The sequence below is a fragment of the Balaenoptera musculus genome, chromosome 14, assembly GCF_009873245.2.
Source record: "Balaenoptera musculus isolate JJ_BM4_2016_0621 chromosome 14, mBalMus1.pri.v3, whole genome shotgun sequence".
Lineage (NCBI taxonomy): Eukaryota > Metazoa > Chordata > Mammalia > Artiodactyla > Balaenopteridae > Balaenoptera > Balaenoptera musculus.
Genome location: NC_045798.1, coordinates 74,674,831 through 74,689,647, shown reverse-complemented (window position 1 = coordinate 74,689,647; position 14,817 = coordinate 74,674,831). Strand labels below are relative to the sequence as shown.

Below are 14,817 nucleotides of genomic sequence, written 5' to 3'. Positions count from 1 at the left end.
AAAATTGAAGGGGTCCCACATAAAGACATCATTGTGAAATGTTAGTACCTTGGGGCAAAAAGAAAATACTAACATTTTTCAAAGAGGGAAGAATGAGATTTGAAAGATCAAGAATTAGAATCTTATAGGACTTATCCATAGCAGGACTGAAAGCTAGAAGACAGGGGAGCAGTTCCTTCAAAATTCTAAGGTAGTTTTCCAAACCTAGAATTATATACCCTAACTAGCCATAAGGGTTGAAAAAAGACATTTTCAGGCACACATGATTTCAAAATTTTAAATCCTGTAAGACCTTTCTCAGTCTCTCTCCCCTCCCACCTTGTTCACTCTCCCAGCCCTGTTCTCAGTACTTAATAAGCCAGCAGCCAACAAGGCAGAAATGTGGTTTCCAGAGTACCAGTCACAAAGTAGCTCATGGAAGTGGAAGTTTGAAGCTAAGAGAGAAAGTTCACAACTGCCCCCCCAAATATACAAAATAATTATTATTTTTATTGAAGTATAGTTGATATTCAGTTTTGTTAGCTTCAGCTGTACAGCAAAGTGATTCGGCTGTATATATATATTTTTCAGATTCTTTTCCATTATAGGTTATTACAAGATATTGAATATAGTTCCCTCTGCTATACAGTAAATCTTTGTTGTTTATTTATTTTATATGTAGTAGTGTGTATCTGCTAATCCCATACTACTAATTTATCCCTCCCCCACTCTTTCCCCTTTGGTAACCATAAGTTTGTTTCCTATGTCTGTGAGTCTGTTTCTGTTTTGTAAATAAACTGATTTGTATTATATTTTAGATTCCAAATGTAAGTGATTATATTTGTCTTTCTGTGTCTGACTTATTTCACTTAGTGTTACATGCTCCAGGTCCATCCATGTTGCTGGAAATGGCATTATTTCATTCCTTTTTGGGGCTGAGGAATATTCCATTGTATATATGTGCCACATCTTCTTTATCCATTCATCTGTTGGTGGACATTTAGGCTGCGTGCATGTCTTGGCTATTGTAAATAGTACTGCAATGAACATTGGGTGCATGTGGTACTAGATAATTATTTTAATTCCAGGGAAAACAAAAGGGTCTTCAAGGAAGGATAGGGAATTAGAGTATACTTCCAGGCTTAGCAAAAAATAGCTTTTATATTGTCATTATGGTGCCAACACTGAAGACTTATAAAACCAAAATTTCAGTGTAACGACAGGGGCAAAATGAAGGAGTAGGAAGCATGGACGTGGTTGAGGAAACGGTGATAAAGCTGAACGTGTCTCGTCCATGACTGGAAATCCATAGAGAGTATTCAGCACACAAAGGAGGAGGAGGAAGCAATGCAAGCTGGCTGTTTAGAGACGCAGAGGTAAATCATAAAAGAATCAGCCAGAGGAGCTGGAAGTGGTACTCAAGAGAGCTGGAATGAGGAGGAAATCAGGGCTGCTGTTTTTCAAAACAGGTCTTTTTCTTTCTCTTTTTTTTTTTTTTTTAGCATTTTGCTATCTCTTTTTTATAAATTAATTTTTATTAGAGTATAGTTGCTCTACAATGTTGTGTTCGTTCCTACTGTACAGCAAAATGAATCAGCTATACATACACACATATATCCCCTCTTTTTTGGATTTCCTTCCCATTTAGGTCACCACAGTGCATTACATAGAGTTCCCTGTGCTATACAGTAGGTTCTCATTAGTTATCTATTGTACACATAGTATCAATAGTGTATATACGTCAATCCCAATTTCCCAATTCATCCCACCACCCCCCCCCCCCCCCCCCCCCCTCCCCCCCTTTCCCCACCTTGGTGTCCATACGTTTGTTTGTTCTCTACGTCTGTGTCTCTATTTCTGCTTTGCGATTAAGATCATGTATACCATTTTCCTAGATTCCACATGTATGTCAGAAAGAGAAAAACAAATATCGTATATTAACACATATATGTCAAAACAGGTCTTAGCATAACAGTCCACACGGGACTCCTGACTCTGCCCCTTTCCTCCCCTCCCTCCCTGGCAGCTGCTGGATGACGGGTACAGCTGGCCGAGCAGGGCAGCCCACAGCCAATCACGGCTGAGACCTTGCTCTTGAGCAAAAAGAGGACAGAACACGGGCTGCCTAGAGGTGATGCTTCGGCGAAGAGAACGCATTTGACCAGGGACACATGCAGGAGGAGCAGGCCTGGAATCACATCTGTGGGGAGGGGTATTTAGCAAGGGCCGCCTTCCAGGTCGTCCTGAGATTGGCGTGATCCTTGCTCGCTGACCCCACCCGCATCAGGGGCTGACAGCCCACCCATTACACTTTCACATGTGGCAGAGCCAAGCCAGGCTCACTCTGTTTCCAGCGATAGTTTATCTGTCAGCACCTGGGGGAGACAGTGCAGTGATTAATGAGATGCTGGGTCTAGACTGGAAGTAAACGTTCAGTCTGTGCCTCCTGACTTACAGCCGAAGTCCCTTCAGAGGCTCGTTAAGTATTAGTTTGTAAGGGACTGAGAAAAGAGGAGATGCCCTGATTCGCGACGAATAGAGCATCCACCCCAGTTTGCACAGACTTAGAGCTGGAACGAGATCTCTGGCCATTCTGCTTTACCCAGCCGCTGCTCAGCATGCAGAATCGACCCTCGCCCACCCCATCTGCATGCCTACAGCGCACAGAGACATCAGTCAGCCTCCCCCACGCTCCTCCCAGCTTGCCTGGCTTCCAGCACCACCCCGCCCCTCACGTTAGGACGCCAGTGCCCATCGCCAGGGCTGGCTGTTCTTCAGTATTCAGCTGGAAGGAATTCCTTGTCTCTACAGCAGTTGGTGAAAAAGAGGAAACAGGCCTCCAGGTAATTCAGCAGAGCCTGGCCACCTAAAGCGTCTTTGCTCTCTGGATGAATGACAAAAATCAACTACTGAATTGCACACTATAAAAGGGTAAATTTTGTGCCATGTGGATTATATTTTAATAAAGGTGTTCTATTTAAAATGAAAAAAAGAAAGGCAGCAAAAGAGAAATACAGTGACTCTTGATCATGGGGGAAATCCTCAAGTAGATCAATTTTTAGAAAGAATAAACATGAAAGTTTAATATCTGTAAATTGACCCTCTTGAAGTTATATGTGTCCAAGTACCCAGAGGAAAAATCTCCTTTTACCCCAGGGATGGCATATTTTGGTTTGAAGATCTTTGCGCTAGATGAATTTATTTGAGGTTACTTTTACATGGTAAGCACGTTCTTCTGACATAGATTGCGCCAATCAATACACCATTAAAGTTTGTAACGATGCTCTTATAGAAAGAAAAAAAAAAAAGGATGGTGAGGTGACCCAGGGAGTATCACAAGTAATATTTGCGTTTAACCATGGAGATGCCAAGCACTCAGTTACCCATCGCAGCCCTCCTGGAAGATGCCCCGTGGCCTGAAGAGTTAATTTCCTCTACACATAGCTGGTCACACCACCGTTCCCCTCGAGCTGAGTGCAGCCTAGACAGTCTGTTCCCGACCAGGGCCGGGTGGGCCCCGCCTCCGTCTAGTGAATGACTGTGGTTGATTTGAGTTCACACTTCTCTCTTTCAGATTATGATGTATGTGCTGAGGCTCCCTGTGAACAGCAGTGCACAGATAACTTCGGCCGAGTGCTGTGTACGTGTTACCCAGGATACCGATATGACCGGGAGAGGCACCGGAGGCGGGAGAAGCCGTACTGTCTGGGTGCGTTGGTCATGCGCATTATTTCCTGGGTCCTGAGGATGTGCCAGATTCTGATGATTCTTTTGAACATTCTTCATCAGTGGGGACCAGCTCTCAGGAGCCACTTTGATCCCTCCCCTTACATCCTGATACTTGTTGGATGGAGTTGGGTTGGTACTATTCTAGGGGTCACTGCCTTTCACCATGATTATTAAAACAAACGATGACCAAGGGATTCTTCAGGGAGTGGGTACCAGTCAGATCCTAATTGGCAGTGAGATATAAGAGCAGGAGAAGGGGAATATTATCAAATGAAAACTAGAATAAGGTGAAACAATGTAAGTGGGCACAAATGTGAAAATGCAGGAAGAACGAAACAAGGATAAGCCTTCTCTCAGAAGATGACCCGGAAGAGAGACTGGGAAAGAGGGGAGGTGTCTGTATGGCAGACAGGCTGGAAATGACTCAGAGGGAGCTGAAGCCAGCCCCCGGGGCACAGCTGAGCAAAGCTAGCATCATCCGTGGCCACCAGCTTGCTCCAGCCCCCCCCATCCCCCGCTCACTAGGCTTCCCAGCCCTGCACTCCTTGGGTGTCTGAGGCAGGTTTATGGTCATTGGCCCCTGGAGCTGCTTGTATCAAAGTGTGGTCAGTCCATGGCTAAACTGTCTCAGAAACATCTGGGCTTATCGCTTTTAAAAAAAAAAAAAAAAAAAAGGTTCCTGGCCTCCCCTCCAGACTCTGAGGGTGGATGCAGAAATCTGCCTATGCACAAATGCACAGTGAAGTTTGAGGACCAGCTCAAAGATGAACTGAGGAGACTGCAGAGGGATCTGGAGAGAAAATGAACCAGCTGTGATGAGCAGCCCCCTTCTCCGCCCCAGGGGGGGCTCTGGAGAGCACCCTTTAAGAGAAGTTCTAGATGTTAGGTCTCCTGGTTTCTCCCCAGTGGCTCCTGGGATGGCCGCCCCCCACTGAACGGGAATGGAATTGGGACCACCAAGCAAACGGAGGGGAACCCATGGGCTCTCCTGCAGAGAGCACGGTAAACCCGTGTGTACTGCGATCCGAGGTCCCAGGTGCCAGGGCTCTGATTTCAGTTGTGGAGGCTCTGGGACCCGCTTCTTTTCTTTGGGGGGCTGGGGGACCAGCAACACGAGCAGTCGGCTGAGAGCCCCACCTGTTTCTCTCTCCCTTCAACCTTGTCCTTCCTCCTGTGGACAGTAGAGGCGGCCTTGTCCTTAGGCTGGAGGCAGGGGCACGTGGGCAGACGTGGTCAGCCTGAGGAATTGCAGAGGAGGTGCCAGCTGTGACGTCTTAGCTTACGGGTGACATAGTATGCATGGTATGAACTGCCAGGGGAACATCCAGATGACCACGTGCCCCTCGTGGGCACACAGGGCCTGCCGGAGGTGGGTCCCAGGCAGGCTGTCCAGGGAGTGGCTGGGACGTGGTCGGCATCCTGGAGCGCGAGGTTGGGCTCTGTCCGCTGGCCCCATGTGCACAGTCTGGGGCTGTGTGTCCTGGCCGCCACCCGGTATCTTCAGCCAGTGAGCGGGAAATGGGTCTGGGCCTCCTTCTCGTCCCCTGCTGGGAAATGGCTTTGTTTCCACCCGTTCAGTAGGGGAGCAAGTCTGTGATGTGCACGGTTCACGTGGACTTCCGCTGGTTACTTGTTTGATGGTGTCGTGGCTCATTTCCACCACTCAGGAGGGGTCTGTTTGGGTCATGGATGGGGCTGAAATTTCCTGGGGAAAACGCTCTCCGTGAGACCCATTATGACTATTTTCTTTTATCAGAAGTGGCTTTTCCCAGGTATCATCACGTCTCCTAGCTGGGAAGGAGCCGTTCCTAGTGGCCTTAGGTCACCACCATGCTGTTAGGAACCTCTGGTCGTAAAGGGAACATAAAAACCCTCGGCACACTAGGGTCATTGCAGGAAATCATTTCTACAATAGTCATTTTCCAAAACGTGTTGCCATCTGTTATCTCATTTCCTCTTCCAGGGAGCCCTGCACAAGTATTTAGGGCAGGCTTCACTGCCATGTTCTATAGTGAGAACTTTGGAGGCTAGCAGTGCCTGCAACAAGCCACGAGACTTGGCGGTGGCAAAGCCACAACCAGGAACCCCGTCACTGATCAGTCTGTAACCACGGTGACACTGCCCGAAGTGCTCTTGTCGTGAATGGCCCACGTCTCTAGCTTCCTGCTTTGTTCCAGGCTTCGGTGACGGAGGTGTGGCAGAGTGTCCTTTGCAGACATTAACAGAAGGGCCAAGCCTAAGGTCGCCTGTTGTGTTGAAAGTGATCTCTCTGAAACTGTCTTAGCGTTCTCTGCATTTGGTTCAAACCCAGATATCGACGAGTGTGCCACCAGTAACGAAACGCTGTGTGCACACATCTGCATCAACACCTTGGGCAGCTACCGCTGTGAGTGCCGGGAGGGCTACATCCAGGAGGACGACGGGAGGACGTGCACCAAGGGGGACAAATACCCCAACGACACTGGTGAGCAGGGCAAGTAAAATTATCCCCCTAACTGGATGGAGGGAGGGAGGGAGGGATGGGCAGGCAGGCACTTGGAAACCCAATAGGCTTCCTCAGGAAGCAATGGGCAGGAAGGGGCATTTGTATGAATGGTAGGTGGGATCTGGGTAAGAGAAAGGTAGAAGGTCAAACCCCTAGAGAACTAGTGAAAGATCTGCCTGCTAGCGGCAAGGCTTGTGAGCTGGTCTTGTACTGGGAGAAGCTCTGCACCAAGCGCGGAGGTGCGGTGTGCTCACGGACAGATCAGTGGAACTTAGTTACGAGCTGAGACCAAACTAGGAGGAGCAGAGATGAGGCCAGAAACACTGGATTCTCTCAAAGAAAAAAAAAAAGGGGGCTGAATAAAAACAGGAAACACTTGTGTGTAAGGCAGCAGTCCATTTCAGCGCTACTCAAAGTATAGTCTGTGGCCCCGTGACTGCCCGTGAGATGTTATTTGGTTCATGTTCAGGTAAAAAAACAGAAGTTGAGGGTGTTGAGAAACACTTTCCAGTCGTTCATTTTTATTGCATTTAGCAAGCCCGGTCCACACTGATGTGGAGAACTTTTAGAAGCTGGCCTTTCTTCACAGAGTTTGAGAAGCTGCTTTACATTATTTTGACCCGATTCAGCCGAGATGTCTGATCACTTAGGGATGTGATCAGCTTGAATGTTGGGTCATTGCCTTATTTAAGTGTGGAGGGGAGGGAGGGAGGAAGGAAAGGGCATTCCTGTGTCTCCAACCCTTGTGGGCCAGGAAGCTGCTGTCATCCTCCTGAGCTCAGAGTTCAGCTCTGACTCCTCGGGAGGGGAAAGTGGCAGGACCACTGTCGTCTGCTGGGAGAGGTTAGCTGGGCCTGGGCCACCTCTGGGTGGCGAGGGGGCTCCCAGGGCAAATCATCTCTACCAAGAAACGCAGGGGAATGGAAGGACCCGAACTGTTCGGCGCTCAAGAGATGGCAGTTCTTCCGTGTAACCTGAGATTCACAAAAGGGTGGAAGGCCGTTGCCATCAGCTGAGGACAGCAAACAGCTGGGGACCAGCTGTCTCACACGGAAAAACTGCAAAGCAGATCCTGAAGAGCAAGCGGGTTGAGTCATGAGGAAACCAGCGTACGTTAGAAGTAACGCGAAAGGTCTGCTCGCAGGCAGCTCAGGCGTGGGCAACTTGGGGTCACTGGAATGACTCAGAGGGCTTCGTGTGACACTCTTTAAAGCCTGAAGCATGTGGGACCTGGGCGCCCAGAGGTGCTAAAAGCAGGGGTAATCAGTCTTTCAGGCATTTTTCAGACATTTTCAAAACATTTTTTCAGACCACTTTTTAATTATTACTCAGAATGAAAATCACTTCACTTTTGTCCCATGGTGGAGAAGGTTTGGGGGAGGGGGATGTGTAACTTACCTCTTAGATCATGTCCTTCGTTGAAAGGAAGAATCTCACTGAAAAATGAGATGCAGATTTTTAGCCACTGATGTATTAGTGATGGGCTGACTTGAGAGGTAGCAAGAAGAAAGCAGCTTTCTAATTTTTCATTTTGGAATTGGATTTCCAGCTGTGCTCCAAGCCAGGGAGTTCCGTGGGCTTGGGCCGAGGGGGTCCTCAAGCCCGTAACCCTGTTGTGTCTTTGCCTCATATTTCTATTCAGGTGAAATCCCGTTTACCTGGGTGTGAAGGGCAGCCTTGAGCAACCCAATCTAGAGGAAACCGCAGAGGTGGCAGCAACGACTGCTGAGTCTCAGGGTGGGGTTAGACGGTAGGGATCTCTAAATAGTAGGAACCGGGTCACCCGTGAGCACTTCCCACCTGGTGGGGCAGAGTGGTCTGCTCGGAGACCCGACCTTAACTAGCAGAGACCACAGGAGTCGGATGGAATTTCCAGAGCCTAGGGGAAGATTTTATACACTGAATCTACTTGTTCTTTGGTCTCAGGTGGCCTCCACCTCTTGCACTAATTTCTAGTTTCCCCAACATCATCCCTCTGAAGTCACCCTGCTTACTGTGTGGTACCCCAGGAATGGGTCTGAGCCGGAGGCAGTGACAAGGTGGGCCTTGGTGGGACATGCTCACCCCCTGCCTCGCTCTTGGGCAGTGTGGACCCAGAGAGGAGCCCAGCCCAAGGGCCAGGGCATGGGAAGGTCCCACTGCAGCTTTGATATTAGCAGTCTCTTGTGCTGAGTCGGTCCTGGGACCACACTCCTCTGTTTCCTTTCCTGAGAGATGAATTGTACTTCTTTAAAAAATGTCCAAACACACAAAATTTTCAGTATAAGAGGTCAAGAATTTAAGTGATAACCATTTTGACTTCTAAGGCTGAGAATTTGGTAAAAAATCGGAGCATTCTTAAATATTAATTGGTTTTGTACCTTCTGTACTATTACTGTCATTTAAAGACATATTTTATCAACCAGTTATTACAGCATTTTCCCATGTTATCATCTATAGGACTTTGGGGTCCTGGGAGGTGTGGATTAGCCTTTCTTTGTTTGAAAGGTTCTGTGTTCAGATGTTCGGGGGAGAATGCATTACTGCACCAACTTCTGCAGGGATTCATAATGTGAGTGCGTTGAAAGCTCTGAGGTTGCCATTAAAAGATGTTAATTTTGATTAAGCCTGAACTTCCCAAAATTATTTTCTGAAGAAACACTTCAAAGCATCGCACAGATGACGGTGTCCTGAAAAATACAGTTTGGAAAATTCTAACTTATTAGCATCAAAGAGCTGAGCCCTGGGGCCCAAAGTTGGTAAGTCATCTGGTCGACTTTCAGGCGAGGATGTTGTCATCGCCAGATGAAGCAGCCAAAGCCAGAGGCGGGGAGCTGTTGGCTGCCGACTACAGAGCAGCTAATGAGTGAAAACAGGCCGATACTCTTCCACTCTGCCCTCCAGAGAGAGAGTTTGTTCCTGCTTACAGTGATTTAAACGGGCAACGTCCTTCTGTTTAATCAGTAAGAACGTCTAGTGGTTATAATGCTGAGCTTTCTTGTAACACCTCAACTCCCTGCACAGATGAGCCTAGGCTTTGAATTCTCTCCTCTTTGTCCTCCCTCCTCATCTTCTTCCAGATATCACAGCTACAAATAGTTTGGTTTTTTTGGGGGGGGTTGGGGGGTGCCGTACTGCGAGGCATGCGGGACCTTAGTTCCCCCACCAGGGATGGAACCCACGCCCCCTGCAGTGGAAGCGTGGAGTGTTCACCACTGGACCGCCAGGGAAGTCCCCACATAGTTTTAAAAACTGAAACAGTCCCACTGTTTCTATTGTATCCCAACTGCCGCGCCCGCAGCAGCAGCATTCTAGAATTTCTCAGTATTTAATTTTCAGTGACTGCTCTCTACTGAATTCACCACACAGGCACAGAGGACTCACGTTTGGTTTTAGTGTTTTATTAAGAAAAAACATTCCAACACCGGTAACCAAGGGCGTCGGGGGTCAGGGACTGAGGGGAGTAATTCGTACACGTAATTAAAATTATGGGAAAGGACAGGCACATTCTATGCCTTGAACGTTAGAATCATTACTCAAGTGATGGGCCCCTGAGAAGATAGGGGGCTGGTTTTGATGATTCGGGCAACAAAAGCAAGTGTCCTGGGTTCATCTCTGCAGCAGCTGTGATGCAATGGAAAGTTCCTTGGCTTGGAAGGTAGGAGAGCTGGTAACCAGAGCTGCTTCAGTATTTACCAGCTGGGTGTCATTGGGCAGCTCTCCGGATCTCAGTTTCCTCCTCTGTGTAGACACAAAGGTGTTGGATTAGGTGAGCTCTGAAGACCCTTTTACCATCACAAATCTTTTTCACAATTTGGTGTGATTTAGCATCAGCAAAAGTAGCCGAAGCCCTGCCTGCCCCATGAGTCCCTGTGCGGTTTTCATTTCTTTGTCCTTTATCTAGGCAAGTGTCAAGACTCGAAGGTATGCCCAGCCTCAGCACCTTCTAAACTGAGAACTTTCCCTACAGTATCTAAAAGATGAATAATTAACATCCAGATACTCAGCTCAACAGTAAGGAAAGTTAGGGGGCTGGACCAGCCCTGCATCTGGAACGTCAGAGGCCAGCCACGCGGTTTCATCTGTTCTAGATTAATTAATAAGCCCAATATTTCATCACAGTCATTTTTTTCAAGAAGAGATAAGGATGCTGGAGTACAAGCACACGTGATCTAAATCCCCCCCCTCCCTTTTTTTTTTTTTTTTTACCTTTGCGTTGACTGGTGTCTAACATTCCAGTGAGAGGAATTGTACATCGAACACAATGTCAGCTCATTCAGGAAGTGAGTGGACAGCAGCAGGGCTGGCCTCAGAACGGCCTCTGCCCGTGGAAAGCTGGTCATGCGCCCACGGGCGCGGGGACACAAGCTGTCTGGCTAGTGGGCAGGAAGGGCACTCTCCATCGCTTCTATTTTTTCGTCTTTGCAAATATATGTCTGGAGCCAGTGTAGGCACCCCAGGGCGTCTGTAGCGCTGACGCAGAGACAAATAAAGGATATGTTGGCTCCGTAGTAATTAGCTTTCTGGTCTCTGTTTTTCAACTTTTGTTTCTCTTCTGATAAAGTGACCTTGACCCCCAACACCAGTTATTTCAGGGAAGGCCAGGTGTTTCATGTAACTTTCAAGCTCTACTAATCCATAGGTCAGCCATTCTCAACCTGGGGAGCTTTAAAAAGGCTGATGCTGTTCCCTTGTTGTGACCCCCAGACGGGTGGCGTGCAGCGTGGTTGGCAAGAATTTTAAACCCTCACCCCCGCCACTGTCCCTAGTGGTGGTGATGTGCCACCAGGGTTGAACACTACCGCCAGGGCACAGATGTGCACAATCAACTTTTAAAACCAAATGTGCTTGGTGACTGCCCGTATGAAATATGTCGAGAACATTCTTTAGTTTTCCTAAGTTGGTTAAATATTACTAATATGGTATCTCAGGAATTCTGTTTCTAACGCTTAACGATGTATAGCCTGCTCAACATCAGTAAAAATTAGAGCTACACGACCCCCTGTGGCTAGTCAATAATATTGCACCTCTAAAATCTGAACGAGTTGGAGCAGAATGTTAAGCGATGCCTCACTTAACATGGTCATGGTCACGGTCACGGTCAGAGACGGATGACTACATCGTGAATGGAGAGGACAGAAAACATGCCAAGTCAGAGATGTCTACCCAGATTTCTAAACAAATTATTAATGTAGCCTAGGCAAGATTGTTTTAGCTCCATGTTTGTCGTCACTGTATCCTGTACTGCAACAGGATAGATGAACCCCAATTCAGAATAGATGGCATGTGCCAGGTCTGCACACACAATTATTTGTCTTCAAACTCTCTGGAAGTTCTTTCCAAAGGATGATGCAGAGAGCCCTCCCCCCATCTGTAATTTCGTAGGGAGCTTAATAAGCAGTGATAGCAACCATGACAATGATATTAACATTTATGGGGCACTTGCCGCATGCCCGGCACTGCTCTGCGAACTTCCAGGGGTTATTTCCTTCATGCCTCACAGCAACCACAGGTGATGGGGTCATTGTCATTCTGCCGTTCCAGGAACGGGCAGTCACAGAAGCTGTGACTTGCAACCTGAAAGGCACGCAGTGGCAGCATCAGGGTTCGAATCCTGAGCGTCTGACTCCGCCAGAGCCTGTGGTCCTTGCTCTGTTCCTCTGTGTCCACGGGAGCTTCAGAAGGCTTTTGGACAAAGTTACCCTTGTTCTCTGTGTTTTGATAATTCCGCGAAGGGACAGGCCAGGGATTTTCAGGTGAGAGGTTGCTCAACAGAGCTGCTTCCCTGGAGCAGGGTTTGTTGGAACTTGCACGTGCTTCAGCGTCACTTGGAGGCTTTGATAGAACTTGCACATGCTTCAGAGTCACTTGGAGGCTTTGATAGAACGATGCACCAGGCCCCACTCCTGAGATTTGGCATTTCTGAGAACGGATACCCATAGGCTGGCTCTGCTGCTGCTCGTCTAGTGATCACACGGAGAATTACTGCCCTGGAGCCCACCTGCCAGACGGCTCTCAAGTGTCCTGAGCAGAACCCCCAGTAGCGGGCTCACTGCGCCCCGACAGTGCCAGATCCAGGCCCTGTAAGTGCTCGTCCTCTGCACGCGGCATTCTGGGAAACCTAAAGCAAATTACTGTCCTCCTCTGCGTCTCACTTTCCTTATCTGTAAAGGAGGTTGAACTAAAGACGTATCAATTCTAACGTTCCATGATCTAAATGAAATAGAGTCTAGAACCTGGTAAAGAGGTTATTATCATGAAAATATCAAGTTGCCTTATTCATCCCAACAGTCGGTAAGTTGAGCTGAGTATACAAAAGTAGAAATGGACAGATGGGCTTTTAACTCTTGTTCACGATGGCCTGGCTCTGCCAGCGGGGCTGGTTCCTTAAAAGGAAGGCCAATCTCAAATCACTGAACAGGTATCCTCATTTATTTTACATTCTCAGTGCCTCACATGGGGCCTGGTGAATAGCAGATGCTCCTTGATGGCTAAGAGGGAGAGAGGGATGGATAGGTGAATGGGTGGATGGATAGATAAATGGATGAGAGAGATAAGTGGGTGGGGAGATGGGATGGGTGAGATTGGTAGATGGGTTTTGAGATGGGATTGCATATACTGACCAGTAGATGGCATGGAATGAAAGAATGCTAGGTTGGGAGAGACGGATGTCACCCAGCTGTCCTTAAACCTAACAAACCTAGAGCTGGGGTTATCTACATATGCAGGAGTCCACCGTTGTCTATCATCAGTACAACCAAAGTTGGGTAAAGCTTCAGTCCTTTACCACCAAGTGTATTCTTGCATGGAAATTCCCTCGTGTCACTATTATGTTGGAGACCAATCTAAATAACTCTTGTTCTCCTCAGATGTGTTCAAGCTCCATAGGCAAGTGGGGTTGTAAATGGTACATTAAATGAGGATAAAGAGCCTAAAGGAAATTGCCTGATTTGTAGAAAAGGTGTTGGGCTCAGATTCAGGAAACCTCAGTTCTAAACCCAAATCAGTTAATAACTTCCAGACGTCACGGAACCTCAGTTTTCCCTCATTCTGTTGTTTGTGTTAATCCCAGCATTCTTGAAGAATCCTTTTATCAGGCAAAGAGAATTCAAAGGGCTTGGTGGGCCTGAAGACTGCCAGGCACCCTCTCCCATTTACTAGAACCCGACCTTGTGCCAAGGATTTCACAGGCATCACCCCCATATAGTCATCGCAATAGCCCTGTGTCATAGGTTTTACTATTCCAGTGTTATGGTTGAGGAAATTGGGGCTTATAGAGGTAAGATAACTTGCCTGAGGTCCCTGAGCTAGGTAGTGACAGAGCTGGGATATGCACCCCTCGCACTGTGACCCTGGAGGCCATGCCCTTAAATTGCGTTTCACCGTCTCCAAGTGAAGACCTTTCTCATAACCCAGCTCATTGTGACACAGCTGCGGTGTGAATGGAAACAATCCCCCGTGGCTCCCGGTTGAGCGTGGTGGAAGGTGGGGAGAGGCCGGTGGGGTGGGGAAGCTCCTGGTGGGACAGAATTAGCCTAGAAGATGAGGATTAACAAGGCACCCCTGTTATGTTATACACACACATGGAAGGATTTCAAAAGAGGCCGCCTCTTTCCCAGAGGTTCAAGTGCTTTTCCCAATCACACGCTGAAAACCTAAGCTGCAGTCTGTATATTCGGGAATCACCATGTTGCTTATGGCAACTCAACCAGACAGAGCACTGCTTCGCCCACCTCAACCTGCTGGCTTGAGAAGCGTGTTCCTAGCGTGTGTGCACACCAAGCCTCAGGCCTCCCACCGGCTGCGGGGGGTGGGGGGTAGGGCCAGTGGGCCCCCTAGCGCCACCCCGTGCTGCAGGGAAGGGGTCTGAGATCTCGACTGACAGGTTGCCCCTGGGTGCCCTCACCTCCCAAAGAGCAGAAATACCGGTCACCGTGTAGACCACCAGGCAGGTGCAGACCCCCTTGGAGAGGGCAGCTGGGGCTGCATGAGGAGGGATCAGCCGAGCGTGAGGCTCTCCCAATGCCCACCTCCTCCTCCCGTGTACCCGTTCCCTACGCCTGCCGTAACCACGGTGCCACCGTCTGGGTGGCTTAAGGGACAGAGGTGTGTTGTCTCCGTTCTGGAGGCTATGTGTCTGAGATCAAGGTGTCAGCGGGGTTGCCGCCTTCTGAGGACTGCGAAGGAGAACGTTCCAGGCCTCTCCTCCAGCGCCTGCTGTTTCGCCAACAGTTCTTTGTCATTCCTTGGCTCCTGCTGCCTCGCCCTGACCTCTGCCTTCATCTTCGCATGGTTTCTCCCTGTTGTGTCCAAATTTCTCCTTTTTATAAGAACATCAGTCATATTGGATTACGGGCTCACCCTACAGCAGTATGACTTCAGCTTAACTAATTACATCTGCAGGGCCCCTATTTCCAAATGAGGTCACATTCTGAGGCCCTGAAGGGTTAGGACTTCATCACGTGCACTTGGTTGGGGAGCGGGGGGACACAGTTCACCCTGTAATGTTCCGTTTCACTAACTCTGAGCATCCACTGTATGAGGTACCAAGAAGCAGTTCCTCCAGTTCCTGGGCAGCTCCCGCTGTGGCACGTGCACGAGAAGCTCCTCTATAGGGAAGCCCGGGATCCCCACCATCTGAGTAG

At 48.5% G+C, this 14,817-nt stretch overlaps 1 protein-coding gene across 4 annotated transcripts in view; it reads left to right on the top strand.

Annotated features, from left to right (window-relative positions):
• CCBE1 (collagen and calcium binding EGF domains 1) overlaps positions 1–14,817 on the top strand; it is a 241,427-nt gene that overhangs the window by 203,374 nt on the left and 23,236 nt on the right. For 2 of the 4 annotated variants that reach the window (XM_036874261.1, XM_036874263.1), the window contains exons 4-5: positions 3,554–3,688; positions 6,020–6,181. In XM_036874261.1, coding sequence (XP_036730156.1) covers positions 3,554–3,688; positions 6,020–6,181 — 297 coding nt within the window. The remainder of the gene's footprint in view (positions 1–3,553; positions 3,689–6,019; positions 6,182–14,817) is intronic. The other 2 variants (XM_036874262.1, XM_036874264.1) reach the window with 1 other exon arrangement.